The sequence below is a fragment of the Limanda limanda genome, chromosome 11 (assembly GCF_963576545.1).
Source record: "Limanda limanda chromosome 11, fLimLim1.1, whole genome shotgun sequence".
Taxonomy (NCBI): Eukaryota; Metazoa; Chordata; class Actinopteri; order Pleuronectiformes; family Pleuronectidae; genus Limanda; species Limanda limanda.
Window position 1 is genome coordinate 5,267,520 of NC_083646.1, and position 9,471 is coordinate 5,276,990.

The 9,471-nt window shown below is 45.1% G+C and overlaps 1 protein-coding gene across 1 annotated transcript in view; it reads left to right on the forward strand.

Moving 5' to 3' along the window:
* The first annotated feature begins 4,579 nt into the window (after positions 1 to 4,579).
* sv2a (synaptic vesicle glycoprotein 2A) overlaps positions 4,580 to 9,471 on the forward strand; it is a 19,741-nt gene continuing 14,849 nt past the window's right edge. Inside the window, exon 1 of the mRNA XM_061081588.1 lies at positions 4,580 to 5,186. Within this exon, the coding sequence (XP_060937571.1) occupies positions 4,580 to 5,186 (607 nt within the window). The remainder of the gene's footprint in view (positions 5,187 to 9,471) is intronic.

A 9,471-nucleotide genomic window follows, 5' to 3' on the forward strand; every position in this document is an offset into this window, starting at 1 on the left:
GGGACAAAATGACCTGAAACAAGAAACCACAGACTCCAAGTCCAGGGAACTGGTCCCTGAGTGAAACTGAAGTGAGCAGCTCGGAGGACGAGGATCTGATGACAAAGCTCCAAATGTCTTTCACAGCATTCGCTCGTGATGTCGCCTGTGACGGCGCGAAGCCGTGGAAACAAAAGAGCTGCACAACTACGGTTTTTATAACATGACCACAAAATAAGGGTAAATGGATTGGATAAGTGAAGATAACCAAATAATGTCAGATCTACAGTAGTAGGAACGCTGCAGCCTCACTTGGGCCTGGAGCATTTGAATCCAAATCTAATCTAAAGCCTGAAGCACGTTTGTGAGGCTGAAAATTCAAACTCTTGTAAATATAATAAAACAAGTTTATAGAAGTCACTTTGGACAGAGCGGTTAGAAAATTCACTGAAGCTCTAATCATCAATGAACAGAAGAAATTGATTTAGCTCCAGCTGCTTGTTCCTGTGATTAAGTTTTTGACCCCCCCATATTAAAAATTTAACTTGTCATATACTTTGATTTACGACTAAATACCTTTAAATTTGTAAAGTAAGCATGTTAGCATTATAATGGTGAGAATGTTATATATGTGGCTCTAACACTGGTGCACTCTTAGAATCTTCTTTCTCTTTGCATGTGCAGGAGTTTATTCTTCTGCCCCCCCCCCAGTCTCTACTTATTCTAAGTCTCGTTAACTTCTGTATTTATCGTATCGTGTTTTCCTGATCAGCAGAGACCCCCCCACAGCAAAATGTTCTCCTTTCTTCTTGGGTCTAAGTTTCAGATTCCTTTCAGCGAACACGTTCTTAGAAAGTCAGATGTCCCGGAGGAGAGGACCTTTGGGTCGTGTGATGTTGGCTCGGCAGTAAAGTGTGTGTCTGCCCGACGGCCCCCGAGGCGACACAGGAAGCTTTCAGAGATCCCTCTCCTCCCCCTGCCCCCCCCCTCTCCCCCACTGCCTCCTCTCTACCTGTGACTCCTGCTGTCTCCCTGCTGTAATCAAATCACTGTGCACTTTCGAGAGGAGGTTTAAAAAACATTTTAACGAACAGGAACAACGACAGTAAAAGTGTCAACGAGGTTACTCTGGCGGTTATCCAGTGTAATTTAACACCGCCTCTACATCGGGACCAATATTAATTACACGGCTCATTGATCTATTGATTGGTGCCGAGTCAGGACAGTCTGATCACTTCCTCCACGTCCAGACAGCAGTGGACACAGAGCACATGTTGACATCACCATGTTAAACACGTTCAGGAAAAGATTGAGAGGTTTTTCTCATGCGTTATATTTTAAACGGAAACAAGATTCGTTTGGGCAGCTTTTCAACTTGAACGGACTTTAATGAATCCTCCCTGAGCCGCAATGAAGACATTTAAAACACCAGTGGAATATAAAACAAGCAGAGAAGGAAAATGGGAAAAAGAAATGGGAAATAGTGAATGGAAAGGGGATGAAGAGCTGTAGTTTTTAATTGAACCAGTTGTTTGCAGTCGTGGCTCAACAACCGTTTGAGTTTTACACAAAATATCAAACACATCTGTCATTTATCATGTTTAAAGTATTTTCTCATTGGAAAATCGACATGAGTTGACATTAAGCTGCAAAACCAGGTTTGTCTACTTTGGACTTTTATATTTCCAATAGACAGTATATAAAGTAAATCAAATTGATCGCCCCCTGGTGGCTGGCTACAGCATAGCGTCAAATATTTTTTTTCCCAAAGATGGGTTCTGTCATTAGAGGTTGTTCTTATCACACTTTTTCTTAGAGTGTTCAAGTTCCCGATGAGTTTGGTTTTAATTACTTATTTCATGCTGTTAAAAAGGAAATGAAATGTTGTCATTTACAGCGGAGACTGACTCGTGAAGTCGTGATTGGTCTAATCCACAGCTCCACGCCGTCATCACTTCTGCACACACCCCCAATGACATCATCGCCGCAAAATGGCACCACGTGTACCCAGAATAATTTAGCTTCATTTTTGCACAGTGGAAGGAAGTGGATAAATATCTACATCTGTCTACAACTACGTTATTAACACTTTATTCTGAATATACAACAAATGCAGCAGGCTGTCAGACAGGGTTGGACGCTGCTGTTGTCTTTGTCAGTGTTCTGCAGTGTATTCAATCAGTGGGGGGGGGGTTGTGTGCTGCCGGCTGCTTCAGAATGAACATGTTCTCTCTCTCTCTTCCCTGCTGAGCTGCTGCTGCTCTCTTTACACAGACTGTGGGAAGCTCCGAGAATACTTTGCTCCAGCTGGAGCCCCAGAGATCTGTTTTCCAGAGGCAAGTCGTCTCTGCTTGGTCTCCTGAGCACATGCAGGCTGGAGGTGTGTTGTTGTTGCAGATGAGGAGTAAACAATGGTTCCTGGTGGAGAGCCTGTAGAAGTTAGGGCTTCAGAATGGGAGAAATGGTTCCCTCTGCTTGTAAACAAGTCAGAGTTCACGTCTGAAACGGTTATTTCGCAGCATCGAATGCATCTGTGCATCACTGCAGCTACAGGAGAAGTTTGATGAGCAGAGGTTCAGTTCTTCTTTAGGGATTAAAGATAAGAATGTTTTCAGTATTAAGAAAGAGCAAAAGACGAAGATTTAACAATTTCTTCTTTAAGTTTTAGTCGTGTGGCAACCAGTCCAATGTAGCCACCCGTAGACTGTGGTATATTGGGTCAATACCAAAATGCATCTGTAGCAACAAATATTGAAAACTATAAGCTTCCACAAGTTGGTTTTAAATGTTCACTGAGTTAAACACTAAATATACCCTGGATGAATTAATGAGCTTCAGAGGTGCTGGATCGCAGATTTTCCTACCTTTGCATTAAGTCATGCTAGCTGTTTCCCTCTGTTTCCAGTCATTATGCTAGGCTAAGCTAACTGTCTCCTGCTTATCTATCAAACAGAAACAAGAGTGGTTTCCTTTTCTCTTAGAAAGACAACAAACACGAATATTTCCCAAAATACCAGAGTGTTTCCTTAGAGCTGTTTTTTGGAGTTAACTGCATTTATCATCTGCAGGTGATTTGTAGTTTGAGTCAACAATTGATAGCGTGTGAGTCGCTCACAGAAACACATGGCGTTCCCCCTGCTGAGTTTGTTTTTCCCACTTGTTGTCCTCGCAGCCTTTTCCTCGGCGCAGCGTGTTCCCGTCAGTGAACCGAACACAAGCAGCATCACAGTGACAGAGGGACAGTGAAAAGAGCAGGTTTCCCGCTGATAGATTCATGATGGCCCTTTTCTGTTTTGATCGAGCCTTTTCTCCTCTCTTCTCCACTCGATGAGGATAATGAACAGACTGAAAGGATGTAGGAAATGTCATTAGGACGTTATGAATAGTAATGGTGGAGAGGCATGAGAAAGAATGACACAGGAATGGATGTAAAACATGCCTGTAGATCTATAGATGTAGATAAACACAGATCTATAGATCAATACGCATAATACGAGAACAATGGGAGGATCTTTTAAAAGAACAGAAACGATTAATTTCGTACTCTCCCAAAATGACTATTATATTCCTGTATAGATAACTAAAGACTTCGTAATGAATATCAGAGTTAACAGATTGTAATCTTCAAACTAACCTTAGCAGTGTCTCTACCTTTCATATACTCTGACCTACATCCCTCCACATCGCAGCCCGGCTTGTTAATTACACGTCCCCATGTCGCAGCATGGTCCATTACATGTGGGCTCTGTGGTGCGCTGCTGTAAATGCCACACTGTGCCTTGTGCTGAGGAGAGAGATGTGAAGTGACTGCTCTTCAGTCGGCCGAGGCCACGGAGCTCCTGCACTCAGACACGAGCTCCTTAAAGCTGCCGTGTCCTGTTTTTCTTTACAGCCATTAGTGCTGAGCCAGATAATGTCAACGCCACGGGAATGTCAGCGGTCCTTCGTGTTTCAGTGTGAAGTGGTTCGGGTTTAGATTGTTTGAACAAATGCTCACCATGGAAGCTTCCTCTTCACATGCATTACAGTGCGGAGAGGACTCACACAAGGGCTTAATGGAAAACACAAAAGCAGAAGCTGCAACACAACCGCAAAAGCCACAACTAAAAAAGCCAGAACAACACTGCAAAGGCAATATCACGGCTGAAAAAGCCACAACACAAGGGCAAAAGAAACAGTACAACTGCAAAAGCCACACAACGGTAACATAACCACAATGTAAGTAAGTGACAAGTAACATATGATAAGAATGAAATGGTCAGAGTTACTTTCTGTGGTCTAGTGAGCCGTTGTTTGTGGGTTAAAAAAGTTCATTTTGCAGTTGTGTTGTCACTTATGCATTTGTGTAATCCGTTGAAGTGTTTGTGTGAAACGTCTCGGCCTCAGTGTTAAAGTTTCTGTGTTTTGAATCATCCTAACTCTCTCTCTCTCTCTCTCTCCTCTGCTCGTCCTCAGGCTCAGACAGTGCAGTGGAGCAGGGAGCTGTCCGCGGTGCTGAATTCCCCGGCTCACAGAAAGCCCCACCACACCCTCATGTGCTTTGGCCGCTCCGGAAACTCCTGATTCAGCAGCGACTGACCGCCACCGCCACACATCCAAGATGGAGGACGACGGGCGCTACAGAGATAGCCGCTCAGACTTCCTCCGCGGCGCCAAGGACATCGCCAAGGTGGCCAAGAAGCAGGTCGGCAAGAAGGTGGGCCGCGGCGTGGACAAAATGGGCGACGAGTACACCAAGCGCTCCTACAAGCGCTTCGAGGAGGAAGACGATGACGACTACGCCGGCGTGGCGGGCAACGACGACGGACACTACCGCAACGACAGCCGGGCCAACGACGAGGAAGGCCACAGCGACTCCACCGAGGGACACGACGAGGACGACGAGATCTACGAGGGCGAGTACCAGGGCATCCCGAGGGCGGAGTCGGGCAAGGGCGGCGGCTTGGACGGGCCGACGGTCGCCCAGGAGCAGCAGTTCAGGGACCGCTCGGCGTACGAGAGCGAGCGGAGGAAAGACCAGGAGGAGCTGGCCGAGCAGTACGAGACCATCCTGCAGGAGTGCGGCCACGGGAGGTTCCAGTGGACGCTCTACTTCGTCCTGGGGCTGGCGCTGATGGCCGACGGCGTGGAGATCTTCGTGGTCGGCTTCGTGCTGCCCAGCGCTCAGGTGGACATGTGTCTATCTGAGCCCAACAAGGGCATGCTGGGTAAGAGCTCCCGACATTACTCCCTATGCATCCACCTGCAGCAAACAACACCATAAAAACGTGTATAAAACAATCGGAGGATTACACACATGAGGTTTCACGAGACGGTTGCTTTACTGTCTGAGCAACTATTTCATTTCCTCTCCACTCATCCGCTGCTTTCTGTGCGTTCTCTCTGTTTATTTTCATCCCAGTGGCTCCAATGGGCATTTATTGCTCCCTTTGCCATTCTATCTCTGTCTCATCTCGGCCGTTACCTTCGCAGCTTACTCAGCAGTAATTGCCTTTCCTCAGCCTAGTTGGCAGAGGAACTACAGCCCTTTAAGAGTCAACTGCCCGTGCAGCCGCTGAGCAGCAGCAGCGTTTTAAAATCAAACCGACTCCGGCCAATCCAAACACAATGTTCTCCGATTCAGTTCAGCTGTTTGCTCGCTGGACTGTTTGTGTGTCTGGGTGCGAAGGGGATTGTGAGTTCTTTCAAAATGTTGGAGCAACGGGCAGATGATAGGGTTTAATTTATATAAAGAACTGACATATAAGTAGGGTTGCAAAGGGGCGGAAAGTTTCCGGTAAATGTCCGGAAAGTTTCCGGAAAGTTTCCATGGGAAGTTAAGCTCGGGAATTTTGGGAATTTTTCGATGATATTACTGGGGGAAATATATTAGCATGCTGATTGAGGATTGTTCATCTGTTCATCTAGCCTATTTCCATTCTTTTATCCATCAATTGTAAAATATGTTTACAGACGATTCCAATTGTTTGGCTAACTATTTATATCTCTGGCATTGCATTAGTGTTTTTGTACAATTTTTTTTCTCATCTTATTCTACAGAACAATGCCACGTGCACTCTCTCATGTGTGGAGACATTTCACCCCATCCAATGTAGAAGGAAAGGCTGTGTACATTTGCAAATACTGTGCAAAGACCTATGTTAAGAATGATACAACGATGCAGAAGCATAAAGTCAAGTGCCCAAAGTTTCCTCAGGGCTCAAATCCGCCTATGACACAACAAAATGTTTATATTTATGTCTGTATATGACAAGGTTAATACAGTTAGTATAAGTTACCCACAACATTTCCAGTTTAGGCTTAGGGATAATTAGGGTTAATTCCTGTTAATTCCCGTATATTCCCGTTAATTCCCGTTAATTCCCATGGAAAGTTTCCAACTTTGAATATTCCCGGAATTTTGCAACCCTACATATAAGTAAACCTGTCAGGACCTACGCAGGGAAACTCTTCTCCACAGAGATACACAGAGAGGTTGTTTGTGTTTTCCAGGATAAAATGTTGTGAGCCGTCACACTGAGATATTCCATTAAGAGTACGTTGGAGTTTCCAGTTGAAAATAGACATCAAGCGTTGATGTGAATCGTTTCCCAGCATGCAAAGCTCGTACCCGTTCTCTGCGGGGTTGCTGAAAGCTGTTTCGGAGAATGTAGCAGATGCCGTGTATCTCACAATCTGACTGAATGTGTTTTTGTGAAATCCACACAACCTCAAAACAGGTTGATATAAAAACCGATCTCCAAATAATATGATATAAATGTATAAGCTGCTTTCAGACATGAACTGAATACAAAGAGCAGAACGTCTTAGGAGGCTGAGTTGAGACCCAGCTTGTGTTTCTGCTGCTGCCACATGAATTTCATGTGGTGCTGTAGGAAGGGGAAAGGACAGAGGGGAGAAAAGCTATTTTGTTTTCATCAATATTTCATGAGGTCGAAATAAACTGGTCACTGCAGCTGCCAGATAAATGTATGAATGTTTGGAACAAGAACTACAATATTTCCCTCTAGGATCCAAATTAGCATTAGTGTTAAAGATACTTTAAGTAAAGTACAATTACCTCAGAAGCCCCCCCCCCCCCTCTCTGACTGGGTTTGTGTCATGCCAGGGGGGGGGGGGGGGCCAGTAGGGAGACACGACCGGCCTCGGTCCCCTCCCCTCTCCTTGTGTTACGCAACACGCCTGACTCATGCTCCAGAGCCTCTTCTGCTCGTGCCTCTCTGCATCCCATGGTTCCTAGTGTCCTCTTCCCCTCCCCCCTCCCCCCCCCCCCCACACTCAGCCTTTTCCTTCCCTACAGTCAGAGCAGAGCTTCCTCCTGATTCGCTCGCGTGTGTCGGCCCCTTTAACTTGACGCATTGTTGCAGGATCATGAAGTGTGTGCGTTTTGTATGCATGATATTCTGACATATTCTTCTCATATTCAGGTTCATTATTTAAATTTGTGTCATCACTTGAAATTGTTTCCATGCTCTAATGTTTAGAAAACACTCCTCAGAATGTCCGTTGCTGCAGCTCCTCTTTCAGCCTCTGTCTGAAACACTTTAATGCCGACATGCTGATGAAGCCCAGTCTACTGTGATTGGTCAGTCACTACTCTCTGTTGTGATTGGTCAACCACTTCCAGCTCGTGCAGGAAATGTCGGCCTCTGCTTTTAACAGACTAGCAGCTTTAGTCTCAAATGGAAGAAAAGCATTAAATATCGCATGGTCCAGAAACACGAGCATCTCAAACATGTAGAGGAAACACACAGCACATAAACCAGAGTGATGATTTTAAAAGGCAGCACTGATGCTTGTGGGGAAGTGTTTTTGCACAATAACCTCCAGCATAAGCTTTCAGCAGCAGAGCAGCACAGACGGGCTGTCGTTGATTCGTCCTTGATGAAGATGAAACGGGTTTGTCACGAGCAGCAGCTTCACAGGAAGTGGATTTCTGTCGGAAAGGTGCTGGATAAGCAAGTAGCTTGAATGTCAAGGAGATAAGATTGAGTGTATTTAGTATATTTCCAGCCCTGCTTCAGTTAAATATACAGTTTTCCTTGAGGAGTTAGAAGCTACACGACCTCTAATCATCACGGCTGCGTGACCTTTAACCTGCATTTATTTTCTTTTTTGAGAAGCGGGTGCACGATTCCTTCCCGAGACTGTAGGGAACCTTTCTCTATCATGATGCCTCTTTGGCCTTTTGATGAACATAACATCAGGCGCAGAGATGAAGGATGAAGGGAGACAGAAGGGTGAGGAGAGAACGGGAGAGAACGGGAGGCCCGACTCCCGAGGGAGACGCTGGCAGACTACACAGGCTGCAGCCGGTTTCATACAACTACCTATTTATAGAAAAGGAATTGGTTACACATCATTCTAACTCAAGCACAGTGTTAATATTCAGCTGTCATCTGGAAGTGAATCAGCCAATGAGCTGCAGTGAACAATGAATCCCTGGTATTATTGTTAAATGTATAATAATAAGTCCATTTTTATACAAAAGACCTAGTTTGATGTCATCGTGAAGCAGTGTGGGATCATGGGAATTGTTGTCTTCACCATCGGCAATGAAAACCATACCTGACGCAGCTCAGGCTCAAATCATGTCCATGGATAACGTATAGTTTTATTCATTGTACATAGAATAATCGAGATCCATAACGATAGTGTACAGTGGAAGGAAAGAACAGCAGCTAATGGGCTAACAGGCTAACAGTGTTTTTCCTTCGTCATACGTTGTTTGGTCCGGAAGTTTTAGCCAGGACGCACAAAGCCGCTGTTGAAGCAGATGTGACGAAAATAAAAGGCGACCAAAATAAAACATCCTGTTACCTTGAGTAAAACCAAGGATTTATCTGGTTTGGAAAATAGTTGGAAACATCTGGGTAAACTAAATATTAAAAATGAGTTTTTGTCGATTTTAGACATGTTAGGGAAGCATTGTTACCTTTTTTCGAGGTGCTAAAATAACAGATAACTGATTGATAGATTTTCTTTCTTACGTATTGAGCTGCTTCTTCCAACAAGCAGCTCAAATCACGAGTGATTTCCACTCAGAGCTGAGTTATGGTGCTAAAGGTCGTTTATTGGCTGTGGAGACTTTAAAAACAATTATCGTTCCTCTGTCTTGCTGAGAGGCGACGCTGCTCTAAGTAGTGAGCAGTGGGAAGTGTGTGTGTGTGTGTGTGTGTGTGTGTGTGTGTGTGTGTGTGTGTGTGTGTGTGTGTGTGTGTGTGTGTGTGTGTGTGTGGCTGAATTCAGCTGATGAGAAACCTTGTTCTCCTCCAGTGCTGACGAGCCTCGGCCCCCGGCTCAGAAAGCCCAGTGCACTCTGGCAGAAAGGGGAAAAACTGGCTATTAATAGTGGCCCCTGCCCTGCCCCCTCCTACACACACACAAACACACACACACACACACACACAAACACACTTACACACACAATACAGTGACACACACTTTCTTCCCCTCTCTGTGTTCAACAACACATGCACCACACACATACAC